The sequence below is a fragment of the Corylus avellana genome, chromosome ca3 (assembly GCF_901000735.1).
Source record: "Corylus avellana chromosome ca3, CavTom2PMs-1.0".
Taxonomy (NCBI): domain Eukaryota; kingdom Viridiplantae; phylum Streptophyta; class Magnoliopsida; order Fagales; family Betulaceae; genus Corylus; species Corylus avellana.
This window is the reverse complement of record NC_081543.1, coordinates 32,211,256-32,227,102: the sequence shown is the minus strand read 5'-3', so window position 1 is coordinate 32,227,102 and position 15,847 is coordinate 32,211,256. Positions and strand designations below refer to the sequence as shown.

The 15,847-nt window shown below is 36.1% G+C and overlaps 2 protein-coding genes across 5 annotated transcripts in view; one reads left to right on the top strand and one right to left on the bottom strand.

Annotated features, from left to right (window-relative positions):
• LOC132175447 (probable LRR receptor-like serine/threonine-protein kinase At1g53430) overlaps positions 1 to 15,847 on the top strand; it is a 32,830-nt gene that overhangs the window by 5,545 nt on the left and 11,438 nt on the right. For 3 of the 4 annotated variants that reach the window (XM_059587401.1, XM_059587399.1, XM_059587398.1), the window contains exons 2-7: positions 3,706 to 3,840; positions 5,480 to 5,639; positions 6,586 to 6,657; positions 6,911 to 6,979; positions 7,088 to 7,159; positions 7,243 to 7,314. In XM_059587401.1, the coding sequence (XP_059443384.1) occupies positions 3,706 to 3,840; positions 5,480 to 5,639; positions 6,586 to 6,657; positions 6,911 to 6,979; positions 7,088 to 7,159; positions 7,243 to 7,314 (580 nt within the window). The remainder of the gene's footprint in view (positions 1 to 3,705; positions 3,841 to 5,479; positions 5,640 to 6,585; positions 6,658 to 6,910; positions 6,980 to 7,087; positions 7,160 to 7,242; positions 7,315 to 15,847) is intronic. The other variant, XM_059587400.1, reaches the window with a different exon arrangement.
• Positions 480 to 1,963, bottom strand: LOC132175448 (uncharacterized). The gene has a single exon (XM_059587402.1). It carries the CDS (start codon positions 1,812 to 1,814, stop codon positions 888 to 890), a length of 927 nt encoding a protein of 308 aa, XP_059443385.1. The 5' UTR covers positions 1,815 to 1,963; the 3' UTR covers positions 480 to 887.

The window sequence follows — 15,847 nt, the reverse complement described above, 5'->3', positions numbered from 1 at the left end:
GAAGAGGTGGAAAACCTCATTGAGGACGTGGAGAAAGTTGCAGGAAAAAGCTTCTCTCAGGAGAGAGAAGAGAGCTTTTATTCAAAAGCAAGCTTAGATGAATGGAATTGGTGATTAACATTGCTGCATTCTGGATTTGGCTTAATTGGCATAAAAATTTGAAAATTAAAAAAATTACAATGTTGTAAACTTGGATTGTACCAACAAAGTACATCACCTAATCCAAATCCGTGCAACTCACCCGTGTAAGAATCAAACTGGGATTATCCATCAAATCATGAACAAAATTTATATACAAGCTTGAAAGGATATATAGACAAACAAATAAGTTGTTGAGTTTCACAATTATGCCGAAGAAATAACAGGCAGGATGATGATCAAAACGATGTTATAAGAACTTATGTGCACTCATACTGAGGCCAAAAACCCGAGAAAAAAAAAAAAAATGATGAACACAACCCATTCTGAAAATTTCTAAATCCACAAGTAATGCTTCAGAAAATGAACATTTCAACTAAACACAGAATTAAGAGGAGTCCCAAATGAGTGATGTCAAAAAGACTTTCTGAAATCCCATTTGCTGCATACTAACAAAATTACACTTTACTCCCATCAGTTAAGGTAAAAAAAACACCTGAAATCTACACAAGTACATGACGACAACAGCAATAACAATAATACCTACGAATTTCCCGAACCCCACGATCAACACCCTCCTCCTCCCCTCCATCCTCACCGTCCAACAGGAAACAGCTTTTATCATCACAAAACATGATTATCGGATTCATCTCCCCCTTAGACCCAACAGCTAATCTCAATCACACCTTTCTCCGAATTGACGCTTTTTGTATCGTTACCATCAAAGAAGAAAATGCCAAATGAACCAATCAGGCTTGCACTGGATGCTTCCGGGGCCTTCCTCTCTTCTTCGGGGGGAATCCCACAAACGAAACGTTTTCCGGCCGCGCCAATGGCGGTGCCGCACCGTTCCCACCACTCTCTTGCGGCGGCGTTTGGTGAAACAACGGCGGCATCCAATTCGGAAACCCCGTTTCAGCCGCGGTGGCGCTTTTCGGAACATTGGCCGAATTTCCGACAGCGAAGCCCATCGGAAAGACCCCCCAGCAGCAATAGTAGGCCTCCTGGCCCGGCACTTGCGGCGGCAAGGACGGGATGAGCACCGCGTGGAAGCCCCGCCGGCAATTCTGGCACCGCAGGCAACAGCCCTCGTAAACCCTAGGGTACTCGTAGAGGTTGTAGCAGTAGGGGCACATCGTCCAGAAGCTCGACAATCTCAGCCGTTGATCCTCCGGGCTCTCCCTATTCTGCTGGCCCCTTTTCTCGCTCGGGTGCTGGTTCCGGCGGACAGGCAATTTCGACTGCTGCGCGGCGAGATCGACCTTGGAGAAGAGGCTGAGCTCGTTGTCATAGAGGGACTTCTTGGAGCGGTCGTTGAAGACGGCCCAGGCGTCGGCGACGAGCTTGAAGGCCTGATCCGCGAGGGGGAACTTGTTCTTATCCGGATGGAGGAGCAGCGCGAGGCGGCGATACTGCTTCTTGATGAGGTCCTGGTCGTCGGAGCGGCGATCGAGCTGGAGGATCGCGTACCAATCGTGGTGGTTGTTTATGCGCTTCTCCGCCGCGAGGAGCACGTCCGCCACGGCCAGGATCTGGTCCGAGCCTTCCAGAAGGGGCTCCGTCTCCTGGGCGAGGATGGCGAAGTCTCTCGACCCGGTTAGATCTCGGCTATGCAGGAGCTTCTCGGCGATTCCCAGTAATCGCTCGGCTTCGGCTCGATTGGGATTCCCTTCCATTTTGCTGTGTCCGAAATCCGAATACTCGAGGAAATGAGACGGTTGCGGGTTGGGGGTTGGGTTTGGGTTGGTCACCTGGTTTTCTCACAAAAACTGGGGGTGGAACAAAAATGTGTTCGGTAACGTTTGGACATTTTTTTTTTTTTCCTAAAAAGTGTTTTTGGAGACAGACAACAAAAAGTAATTTTTATTTATCTATGTACAAGAGTTTTCTTCTAGACTGGTAGGAGAAATTGTCTTTAATCTATTCTATAAAAGTGACATTAACAAGCACATGTTTTTTTAACAACACGGATAAAGTTGAAATAAATCTTATTAAAAACTCATATGTGTATCTCACATGTTATTAAAAAAATTGACACATATTACTTTTATAGTCTAAGTTGAAGGACATTCCTCCGACCCAGTTTAGAGCAAAATTTTGTCCTTTATTTGTTTATTATTTCTTGGAAAACCAGGATACCTCTTAAACTACCAAGTCTACCATTATATTATCAATATTTTTTCTAAACTATCAAATAATGTTTTCAATAACGAAAATACTCTTTATAAAATTTAAAAAAAAAATCTTAAAATTATAAATAAATAAAATAAACAAATAAACTACTTAAAAAAAAAAAAAAAAACCCACCCGTCATTTTTTCTTTTTTTTTTTTAATTTATAAGGATTTTTTTTTGTCTTATTATAAAAATTTATGATCATTTTTATTTTTTTATTAGTCTTAGGAAAATAAATAAAAGAGGATATGTATACTCTTTCTTTTTTGGTCATTGAAAATGTGTTTGGTAAATGATTAATGGTATATATTATATTTTTAATTTATAATACTGATGTGACAATCTTAATCAATCGTATTGTCATGATGTTAGTATTGTAAAATAATTATAAGATAAAAATATAGTTTCTATAATTATTTTTTCTTAACTTTAACTGAAATTTTATTTTTACTAAGAAATTCAATGATAATTATAAAAAGCAAATAACATTTTAGTCCTTCTACATATCCCTAAAAGTAAATCACATTTTTATCCTCGAAACTCCCAAACATATAATACAAAATTTTCTTCGACTTCTCAGTTTATTAATTGCTTGAAAGCACCTAGCCAGACCGGCAGACCCGCTCGCCGTTCTTAGCCACAAACTTCCTCAAAAGTCATTGCCTCACACCCTTGTTATGCTTCCCCTTCGCCAGAACCACCGCCGGCGCCACCCCCTTCTATGCCATCACAGCCTCCAGCAACCTATTCATCACTATTGGGCACCGCCGGCCGGTAAACTTTTGAGCTCCAATTCAACCGCAGTTAAAAGTTCCGGCTTGGATTTCTCCGGAAACCCAAAATCTCAATGGCCAGTGGATCTGAAAGTGAGTCGTGGGACCCATCTGACGTTGTAGAGGAGTAACATGTCCTCCGAATCATTCTCCATCAACGCAAACTCTCCCCAGGTGACGTCTGGCAACTGGCAAGGGTACAAATTTGCGGAAATATATGTTTTGAGCTTATACTTGCTGGTGAGATTGTTCTATGATGTTGATTCTCGTTCTGATTATTACAAAGAAATCAACGGTTATATTACAAAGAAATCAATAAAACACTTTAATTCGTTACCATCAAAATATATATATATAGGACTTGGCTTCTATGCGGTCCTGCAAACTACCGCATATCTGCGGTAGTTTGCTTGGATGGTCCAGATTTATCAAGGGGGTTTTAAACCAAAAACTAACGGCATACTCCAAACAATTTGACGAACAAAAAAAATTCCGTCAATTTCGTCCATGAACCATCCAAAACAGACTTGTCTTTTCTTTTTTCTTTTTTTTTTTTTACACCCAAAACAGACTTCTCTCTCTCACTCTCACTCTATGTATATTTGCTACAAATTCTTCAGCGAGCTTGAGTCTCTCCATAGCTCAATTGCCAGTAGCAGCGACAACGGCCAAGAACGCCTTAGCTTCCTTCCTAGTGCCGCTCTTGTCTGGATCTGCCACAACTCCTACAGCATTAGCGGCGCCCCCGCCAATAGGTATCAAATTCTCATCGAATGGCTTCTCGTCTTCTCATTTTCACCATATTCGTTCAACATCTTTCAAGGAATCCTAACAACTATTACAATTACTGGAAGCCCTGCATGCTGCTTACTTGTCTATCGATCAAAGCGATCTCTTACTTAAAATCCCCTTTTAAACCCTTTAAATATCAAAACCAAAGTAATATTCACGCATAAAATATTGAAAAAGATGTGGGCATTTTTGTAATTATCGTAACTAATACAGAAGTTCCATGGGTTAGCCACCGTAAGTTTTTTTTTTTTTTTTCTCCTTCTGTATGGAGTATGCCGTTAGTCTTTTGGGTAAAACCCCCTCGATAAATCTCAGCCATCCAAGCAAACTACCGCAGATATGCGGTAGTTTGTATAACCGCATAGAAGCCGGGTCCATTTTTATAATGTTAGATTCTGATTAGTGGTTAGTTTCTGATTTTTTTTTTTAACTTTTTTTTAAAATTTTTTCTATTCTGGTTAGTTTCTGATTGATGGTTACTTGATGTGTCCTTTATTATTATTTTTTCTTTCTTTCTAAGCAAATCAAAATATATTACTAAATAACAGCAGAAATTAAGTCTAAATTCAATAGATCCAGCTAAGCGGACTGGACTCAACAGGTCCAAGGAGAAAAAATTAAAAATTAAACTAATATTGTCTAGCGGAATGTGACATGGGTTTTCAGATGCCAATTATATGACATAGAGTAATGTTGCTCTTGCCTCTTTGCGATTATTTATTACATTCATTTTGCATTGATAGACGTGACGTATTTTAAGTAATTTTTTTTTTCATGTCAACTATTTAGAAATAAACAAAAACAAAGCAATTAAAACACGTTAAATTAACCGATATAAAATAAGTCTAATAAATAAGTGGAAAAAGTAGCATTACTACGTAACATATGATCTTGGTGCTTACTGCAGCATTTTTATTTTCTATTTGTTTTACATAATTATGTCGTTTATTAGTAGCAACTTAAAATTAGGAAGTAACTGAATAGGTTGTCTGGTTGACGACTTCAAAGCATAGAGCTGGTGGATTTTAACTTTGCTACGTAGTTTGAACTTAGATTTGGTTTGACTAGATTTGGTTTGACTGGTCTTAATTCTTTGTTTTATTTATTTGAACTGGTGTCAATTTCATGCAATGTGAATGTGCTTGACGTTATTGTTCAGCCATCCTTTTGACTATCTTGTCCATCATCTATCCTTTGCCAGACTGAGACCAAGAATTTGTCATTTAATTTGGTGTTTGACCATATGCTATATAATTTTATGCCTCATATTCCGCATTTCATGCCTTAAATAAAATAAAAATAAGGTATTTTTCTAACTTTTTATTAGAGTTAAAATGGATAATATGAATGTGTGTCTTTTTATAGCAAAGATGCATGTGAGCATTGAAGTATGGGTAAACTTGGCTTATCTTTGTGCTTCTTCCACATAATTGATATTTCAGATTGCTTTGTGAGAAAAAAAATATATGGTATATTAATTCTTTTGCACCGAGAATTAAGTTGATGTCTTTTGGTTTGTTTCCTTTTTACTTGGATGATTTGTAATTTTAATTTCTTTAATGCTCATATAAATGCAGATTACTAATTGATTTTTCTCCACAGTGAAAGCTCTTGAAGCAATATCCACAAAATTAAAGAACCTAAATTGGAGCATAAATGAGAATTTTTGCAGTAACGTCGGAAGTATCAACTTCAGAAATGATGAGTACATTCTTCGCAACATCACATGCAAATGTAACAACACTTGCAGTATCATAAGCATGTATGATCCTTTTGTTTTTTGTTTTTTGTTTTTGTTTTTGTTTTTGTTTTTAATTTTTGTTTTGTTTTGTTTTGTTTTTGTTTTTGTTTTTTTTTTTCTGTTTTTAAATTCTCTACATTTTTATTAATAAACATGCACCTAAATATACACAAGTACAGGCATTTATTGTGTAGTTTATTTATGGCTAGCAAAAAGATGGTTGCATATTTGGCTTGATGCTTTAGTATTGATATATAATAGTTGCACTATACGTGATATCCTTGATAAAGAATTGTTCACAAACATGTATCAATGATGTTTTTCGATCTAACAAATACTAGAATTCTGACTCAATTAGGATTTAAGTTATATCTTGTTTACTTGTTATTATTTTGTGATGCCATGTGTATACTACAGTTTAACAGATTTCACAGGCCATTTGATTTTTCTCCATCTTGCTTTGGCTGACATTGTCTTTTTAGTTTATAAATAAACATTTCACAGGCCAAGTCGGCCTCATTGGTCATGTCCTGAAAGTGCCAATGGATTTCAAGCCATCAGCTGCCTAATTTTTTATAGGGCATTCTCATTTGTTCTCTAATGTTTGGATGTATGCAAGTAAATTCTTGTTTCATTTATAATATGAAGTGTGTCAAGTGATAGGGACAAATTGGATTACCTATATCTTATAATTCCTCATCTTAATCATCTGAATGCTTGTTCCTATGAAGTATGCCATGGCACAATTGGATGGAAAAAACTTATTTACTTAGGACTAAACCTTCAATAGTTTTGAATCTAAATTTGAAAAGTTAATTAAGTAGTCTTAGTTACTGATTCTCAGAGCCGAACTTTGAGTATTACTTCAGAGTTATTTTATTCAGTTTCTTATTGTCTTTATCTCAATTTTTCTTTTATGCTTTTGTCTTTTGCTTTTTTTTTTTTTTTTTTTTTTTGGGTATGACAGCGAGCTGAAGGGTCTCAATATATCTGGAGTTCTACCACCTGAATTTGGAGATCTTACTAATCTGCAACAACTGTAAGGGAAACATGCATGTTTTTCTGCATTAAAGAAGTCAATTAACCTCATTACATCATCGGTTTGCTGAATTTGCCCTAACAGATCCTTGATTAATACAGTCATTAAATAACTTGGTGCTCTTTTCTAAACTCTACTTTGTCGTTTTAATATTTTAGTAACTTTTGAGTGAGTTCATGGAAGATTGGCACCCTTTTTGTGTGATGAAATGCAACTGAGAAAAACTAATTGAAGTTTATTTTTATTTAAACAGTGATCTCACTCGCAACTATATCAGTGGACAAATTCCTACAAGTTTTGCTCGGCTCCCTCTTGTCAATCTGTAAGTTATTATTAGCATATGTATGTATGAGGTCCTTTGTTATTTCCATGTAGGTTTTGACCAAGGGGTCTACAGGTTGGTTAATTTGTAACACTTGGTATTCTGCAGGTCCCTTCTTGGAAACCAACTAAATGGTAGCATTCCTACGGAAATTGGTGATATTGGTTCACTTGAGGGGTTGTAAGTCATGAATTAGAGTCTTATTCATAATTCAAGGAAGAATGATGGATAACCTGGATTACTGATTAAGTTGCATTTTGCAGGGTCTTGGAAGCTAATCAGCTTGGTGGACCTCTTCCTGAAAGCCTAGGAAATTTGAGCAAATTAAAAAGACTGTAAGATTGCCATCTTCATTTGTCATTTTAATTTTTTAATTTTATTTTTTGCAATAATACTTTATCTTTATTATTCTAGTCATCTACTTCTTTCACTTCTCTCTCTTTTTTTTTGGGTTCTTTTGGGAGATAATCTTCTCAACTAATGCTTTCTGGTTTTAAGCTGCCAACCCCTTGTGTTTTACGTTCTTTTTTTCTCCTTGTTTTGCACAAAAAAAAGTGCATTCTGATCCATAAATTGAATAACATGACATAGAGGAGAGAGAATGTGAGAATGTGAGAAAGAAAAAAGGAAAACAATTGTGTACGTGGAAGAGAGAACCAAAATAGGGTTTCCTACTCTACCAATGTAGTATTGATATCAGAGTTAAAATAATAAAATTAAAATATTTCACCACATCAGCATAAAATTAAAATACGCCACATCAACACTCCTCCTTGAGATGAGGCAATGCATGCCCAACTTGCTTATGGTTGTGTGAAAGACGCTGCATGATGCAAGTTGTTCTCTTGATTTCACATAAGGTGTAAATATTAAGCCTGCACGTAATTTATTTTATAAAATGTTTGTCAACTTCAATGGGCTTGGTTCAGTCATCTTCCATTGGATTATGGATAATGTTAATCGCTGCTTTGTTATCACAATACAATCTCATATGATCTTTAGAATTGTACCCAAGTTCTTTCAATAGAATGTTCAACCACAATAACTCACAAAACCAAGTGTCATGGCTCTAAATTGTGCTTCTGTCCTTGATCTACCAACCGCCGACTGTTTTTTTCCTACCCCAAATAACCAAATTTCCTCCTACAAAAGTGCAATACCCTAAAGTATACTTTCAATTTGTAACTGATCCAACCTAATCTGCATCTATATAATATTATATTTTCAAGTTATTTTGTCTAGAAAATTACAAACTTTTGTGAGTTGACGATTTTAGATAACAAAGAATCCGATGTACTACTTCCATATGAGATTCACTTGGGAAATGCTTAAATTGGCTTATCACACTAACTGCACATATAGTATCTGGACAATTTTGAGACAATAGGTCTGTCTACTAATCAATTGTTGATATTTGCCTTTATCCACCAAAGTATCTCTATCTTCCCCTAACTTATTATTATGCTTTATGGGATTATCAACAGCTTTACATCCAAGAATTCTTGTTTCTCGGAGGAGATCAAGGAAATACTTTCGCTTAGAGATAAATATTTTGTTTCTTAATCTCGCTACTTCAATGCTTGGAAAGTACTTCAAGCTTCCTAAGTCTTTTTTTTCAAACTCATTAACAAGATATTTTCTCAACCGTTGTATTTCTTTCTCATCATTTCCTATTAATACTATATCATCGATATACACAACAAGGGCAGTAACCTGTCTTTGTGGGGGCTATGAATTAAAAAAAAATTAAAATAATAATAATAATAATGGAGGAACAACAAACGGAGAGGAAGACACAAGATGTTTCGGAGTGTGAAATGGCATCCGATTAATGAGATATGCAATAGTAAGCATAGAATAAGATTTCTCATTTTGAGGAATACTTATTCCTTTGGAATGACTAAGTCCATGATAATCAACTAGCCAAACGAATGAAAAAGCTATCACATAGGAATAACTATTCCATTCCAGGCTCTAATCTATGTACCAAACGTTCCCTAAGTATTCCACCTGGAGAGTACGTTCGCAAGAATGAAACTTGAAGTAATTGGTGTTGGCCTGCACAAGCTGTGGAGCACGTGGTTTAATTCGATGCAAAGCAAAGAACCTGACCAGGGCTTGACATGCCTCGAATCCTCTTGAAAGAGGAGGGGTGCCTTCGAGAATGTGGGCACAGGTGATGCATGGTTGTCATCATCACTCCAGGTGACCAGATATATGAGTAAGTACTTTTGATAGAGTTCTACAAGTCCAAGGAACAAGTCTCCAACATGCAATAGAAGACCTCCAAAGTAGAAGCTCTAGAAGCGGTAGAAGTCCTAGTCCTACCTATCTACTTATTTATCTTATTGTAGTCTAATTCTATCTTTTACGTTATTGACTAGTTATAGTAGTATTACTTTATGTTATTTGGTTGTCTTGTTGTAGAAGTATTACTTTAGGTATTGCATTAGTTTCTCTTTTATGAATTCATTTAGTAGTTAAGGAACGGTATAAATAGGGTCAATTGTAACCAACAAATTAATAGAGAATTATTAAGCAATAGCTTGTTTGTGATTTGTCTATAGCCCTAATTGGATTCACTTGTGGTCTCTCCTACTCGAAAAGAGTTAATATTATCAATATTTATATTATTAGTTGTGGGGTTCCATCAACTTTACCCCAGCCGTCGTCTAGTAGGAACACTTGAGGGTCATGTCCAAATTCAGCCCCAGCTTTGTCCCCTACCTACAAAGAAGCCCTCACCTTTGTACTCTGAAAATTCCTGGTCTTTTTCTGTCTGAACCCTTGACCCTTGATAGAACACACAGTGTTGAGGTTTTGTGAAAATAATCCTAACCTCTCTACTTGCCTTCGAGAGTTCCATTCAATATATAATGGATGAGTTACAATAGTTTGTATTTGATACAAAGCCGACAGCACAAAGTTGAGATAAACTACACCAAAGAGTTTAAATAGAAATAAACATGAATCCTTCTCTGAGTATATGACTCCTAAGTTTTATCGTGAGTAGAAGTTTGAGATTGTAGTTCATTATCCATATCCTTAACAACCCTATACAAGTTTCATGAGTTACATGAGGCTATTGGGTTCTTCGAGGAGGCCAATAGAATTAAAGACTCAGTCTACCGAGGATCCTTTATGGGATGGTGATGCCTTTGTTAAGGCCATGAAAGAAAATTTGATGTAGCGAAAGATTAAGTAAGCACAATCAGAAGCGTCTGCGTCTTTTGATCAAAAAATAAAACAAGCTCTCTGGCTTAAAAGAAAGATATACTCCGTGAGTGTTTAAGACAAATTATCTGACTTGATAATAATTCAATTGAGTATGTGTTTTACGTTACAAACTAACATACATATAGAAGAGAAATACTTGTAGAAAAAGTGAACATAATCTTAGTGGCAATAGTAAACCAAATCCTAATAAAGAAAATAAATAATTAAAGTAAATCCAATCCTAATAAGGAAATGAAATAAAGTCTTAATCAAATAAAATAAAATCATAATCTAAAATAGAAAATCAAATATAATTGACAATTAGATGGAATCGTGACAAATTTTTTCTTTTGTACTTTCATTGTCTGAGAATAGGTAAATTCTGATCAAGTGGCGCTATTCAAATATTATTTTTGGCATGTTTCTTATTTTCATTTTCACCGAAAATATAAGTAAATGTCGTCCTACATTAGACACCCCCACTTGAAAAAAACTTGTCCTCAAGTTTTCTTTGGAACATGGCACATGCAGCTTCTCCGAAGAAAGGTACTTGGAGAAATCTACGTAGATAGCACCAAGACATGATTTTTCCCTTTTGTATACTTTCAAAAAAGTTCTTCCAACAATTTCTTCTTGGATTTTATCTTCAACTTCACTGGTGATTGTGATGAGTTGCACTTATGGCAGAGGATGTGGTGGTGGTTCTTGCATTGGTGTAATCGTTGGAACAAATAGTTGTTGCACAAATTGTTTCTCTGATGGTAGCTCCACTTTTTCAACCAAATTAATTGCCTCAACGTCCTTTTCACCATAATTAATATTCTCTTCTAGGGCTGGGCACGGGTTGGGTCGGGGCGGGTTTTGGGGTTTTTCCCACCCGACCCGCACCTTGCGGGTTTGGATTTTTCGACCCGCCACCCAAGCCCAATGCCCAAGATCTGCGCGGGTCGGGTATTTGCGGTGCGGGTTTAATAGTTGCGGGTCTTGCGGGTTGGGTCGGGTTTCTTGGTATGGCATTTTTGTAAAATTTTTTATTCAATTTTTTGGACTAAGCCCAAAAGGCCACACCTATATGGGCTTTTTCTATTATTTTTAAACCAGAATATGGGCTTTTTGTTGGGTCTAAGCCTAAAAATGATATTTTGGCTTTTTGTTGGCTTTTTTTGGGGCTTTCAATCTTTCATAAAAATGATATTTTGGGTTTCATAAAAATATGGTTAGCTTTCTTTTTTTTATCAAAAAGATGAGGAAAAAAACAAACCAAAAAATTACTTAAGACCCATAGTTTATAGTTACATTAAATAACCAACAAAAATTCATTACTTCAAACTAAAAGCAACAAAATGCAACATCAAGTAAAATGACTAATCATCCATATTACAACTTCAATTTCAAGTCCATAATGCAACTTCAAGTCAATGAAGTCACTAATCTTTCTCAAGTAACTTCAAAAAGATGAGGAAAAAACAAATCAAAAAATTACTTAACACCCATAATTTATAGTTACATCAAAGCAACAACAAAAATTCATTACTTCAAACTAAAAGCAACAAAACCCAACAAAATGCAACTTAAAGTAAAATGACTAATCATCTAAAATGCAACTTCAACTTCAACTTCAAGTCTAGAATGCAACTTCAACTTCAAGTCACTAATCATCCTCAAGTAAATTCAAAAAGATGAGGAAAAAAATAAACCAAAAAATTACTTAACACCCATAGTTTATAGTTACATCAAAGCAACAACAAAAATTCATTACTTTAAACTAAAAGCAACAAAACCCAACAAAAGGCAACTTAAAGTAAAATGACTAATCATCCAAAATGTAACTTCAACTTCAAGTCCAAAATGTATCTTCAACTTCAAGTCACTAATCATCCTCAAGTAAAATGCTGATGTTCTTCAAAGTTACCTCTACAAAGAATGAAAAACAAAAAAAAAAACATTACAATATCAATTGAAACCGACAAATGAAATTTGTAAATAGCAAAATATATTAAGCAAACTAAAATGAATAAATGATGAAAAAATTGACCTGAATCGAGCTTATAACTTTCAGCATCATCAACCATATCTAAGTCAGAACTTAGGGGCTTTGATCTTAACCAATTTTGTGCACATATCAATGCTTCAACCGTACTTGGGGCCAATGAACTTCGAAAATGATCCAACACACGTCCTCCGGTGCTAAAAGCCGACTCTGAAGCAACTGTTGTAATGGGAATAGCCAACACATCTCGTGCTATTTTGGCAACCATTGGGAATTTGGTTGAGTTCACCTTCCACCAATTTAAAATATCAAAATTTGCATTCGCTTTTTCAACATCCTCCATCAAATATCGATCCATCTCCGATTTGTTTTCAATATCACTTTTAGAAGTTAGGTACTTATGAAACTTATTCATGAAGTAGAGGTTAGCATTCTCACTTTCTTCTATTTTCATTGAGGAACCTTGAGGCAATCCACTACTATGTAGAACTTGAGATGAACTCTCTCCGGCGTTGTAGTGATCATATAATTTGTTAAAGATTGACTTCAATTTTTTCTTCATTTCATTACACCTATCAACACCAAGAACATCTTTGAACCAATATTCTAAAGACACCAATTTGGTTCGTGGATCAAGTATAACCGCAATAAACATCATCAAGTTAACCCTATCATTGTTCTCAAGATCCCCCCAATATTTATTGTACTTCGTTATCATCTTCTCCGCCATAGTACTCAATACATAATCACCATTATCAATATACTCTTGTAAATGCATTTGAATGTCACAAATTTCTTTAAAGTACATATTAGAAGTACAATACAAAGACCCCGAAATTCGAATTGTTGCATCATAAAAAAGTTTGAGAAACTTGAGAAAAATCTTAATACGACTCCAATCAGCACAAGTAGGAGGTCCCAAACCCTTTTTCTCATTTTTTTCCTCGGTCAATGTAGGCTTAAAGGTCTTATCAAGCTCTTCCATAAGTTGGAAAGCAGCTCGACATTTTTCAGCACCTTCCAACATCAAATATGTAGAGTTCCATCTAGTGGGAACATCAAGACACAACAAACCCTTGAAATCAAGTTGTTCTCTTTCAATACAAGCCTTAAACTTCTCAAATCTTGCAGGTGAATACTTCACATACTTCACCGCACTTCTAACCCTCACAATGGACTCATCAACCTCTTTCAAACCATCAGTCACAATAAGATTTTGTATGTGTGCACAACACCTAATATGCATAAACTGACTCTCTAATATGGCGCCCTCCTTATTACTAGTTCTCTTTTTCACAAACTCCAAAGCACCATCATTGGTAGAAGCATTGTCAACTGTGATAGTGAAAATGTTACGAATACCCCACTCATGCATACACGACAAAATCTTCTCCCCAATGGTATCAGCTTTGTGATTAGGAATTAAACAAAAGTTTATAATTCTTTTGTGTAAGTTCCAATCACTATCAACAAAATGAGAGGTGATTACCATGTAATTAAGGTTTTGAATTGAAGTCCACGTATCAGTGGTAAGACAAACCCGAACCCCAGTTGTCATAAACATTGCCCTCAACTTTTCCTTCTCAGACAAGAAGAGCTTAACACAATCCTTCATCACAGTATAACGAGAATGAATTGAAAACCTAGGCTCAACTATATTCATGAAATCCTGAAACCCTTCACCTTCCACAAACCTAAATGGCAACTCATCCTTAATTATCATCTTAGCAATTGCGTCCCTTATTTTCGCAGCATTGTATTTAGTAATCACCAAATTACCCACAGATCCTTCTCCCACTCCCATTTGGCCTTCCCTCTTACCCTCAAAACTTAACTTTGATTGCGACTTATCCTCTTTATCAAACCTACCGAGATATTTTTTTGCAAGTATTCCTCAAATGCCCAAGCATGGAATTTGTACCATGCTTTCTAGTGTGACAACTAAACAATTTGTTACAATACTTGCATTGTGATTTAGGATCCTTAGGATCACCCCCCTCTAACTTGGTAAAATGTTCCCACACCACTGATGTTTGCTCAGATTTTATAGGTTTTGGTGGGAGAGCTGAACTAGGGTTAGGAATAGATGACACAGAACTAGAACCAACAGCACTACTTGAATGACCATCCATGAGTCTACAATAAGTGGAAAAAAAAAAAGAAAAAACAAATCAATACTGCATAATCAGACCATAAATTAACAACTAACAAGAATCCTTAACAAAAATTGCTTATCAAAATAAAACTCTTAACAAGAAAAAAATAAAAGATGAGAGAAAACAGAAATATTTATAGGAAAACACTTTTAGTTCTCTATACATTAACAATCCTTATCAAAATAAAACCCATTCAAATATTATTTCTTTTCAAAATATAAATTCTTTATCTACTCTATTTTTTTCCTAAAATCTTCATACAATCTCTAATTAAAAATAAAAAGATAAAAGATGAGAGAAAACATAAATATTTATAGGAAAACAGTTTTAGTTCTCCTATACATTAACAATCTGATGTGAGTAAATTTTCCCTAAACATTAAAAAAAAACAAAAATTAAAAATTAAAAAAAAAATTGACATATAAGACATTGCTGATGTTACTCTAACTAGGCTGAGAAGAGAGGAGCTCCTAGAAAGCATTGCTCCACTTGCCACGTACAGAGGCCTTCTTCCTTTTCAAGTATTTGTTTATTAAAGTCTAACAAAAGAAGCATTGTTTATTTATTAACAAATCTTTGAGACCTCCACTGTTCTTTGTTCATTTACTGAAATGCTATTTTAGCAAAGACTTTCTCGACATTATACTTTTGAAAATAAAATATAATACCAACATTGACAGCTAATCCATCGGATTCCCATACCATACCACCTCTCACAATTAATATTTCACTGTAAAATTCACCAAAAGGAGAAATTTTCCCTCCAAACAAGCAATAGATAATCCACAAGAGGAAAATGGAATAAAAAGCAAGTGATATTTTCATTTAATCTTTCCCAAGAACCAAACAGAAAAGAGAGAGAGAGAGAGAGAGAGAGAGAGAGAGAGTACCCTTCTGATCTGAGATCGAGAGGCGAGAGTGAGAGATCGCGAGATGCAGTCGTGCGATGCGGGGAGTGAGATGGGTCCGACCATCTGATGGGAGATCGAAAGGTGCGGTGACTGCAGTCGACGGTCGTGCGGTGCGGGGACGCCGTGGAGGGAGATGGGTTCGACGGGAGAGAGGTGGTCGACGGCGCTGCTGACTGCTGTGCCTGTGTTGAGGACTTGAGGGATGGGAGCCTAGGTGAATCATGAAAGCGTGAAAGGGAGAAAGGCTGATGGAGTGATGGGTCTCTTAGTGTCTAGGGTTTTCTACGTTTTTTTTAGTGTTTTAGGAGCGGGGCGGGGCAGGTACTCACATAAAAAATATTACTAAACTCGAAACCCTCCCCGCCCCGCACGGGTTGAATATTTTCAACCCAAACCCGCGAAAAAACACACTGTACCTGGGCGGGGCGGGTCATCGGGTTGGGCGGGTTTTTGCCCAGCCCTATTCTCTTCATATGTTGGTTGCTTATTCAGAGATTCACAAATATGGTTACGGACAGGTTGAATGCGACTTACATCATCGTCAAGGAGCCTATCAACATAAGGAAACTGAACGTGTTTCACTCAGATCCCATTG

Coding starts and splice junctions, on each gene's coding strand:
- LOC132175448 (XM_059587402.1), bottom strand. CDS start 1,814: ATGGAAGGGAATCCCAATCGAGCCGAAGCCGAGCGATTACTGGGAATC.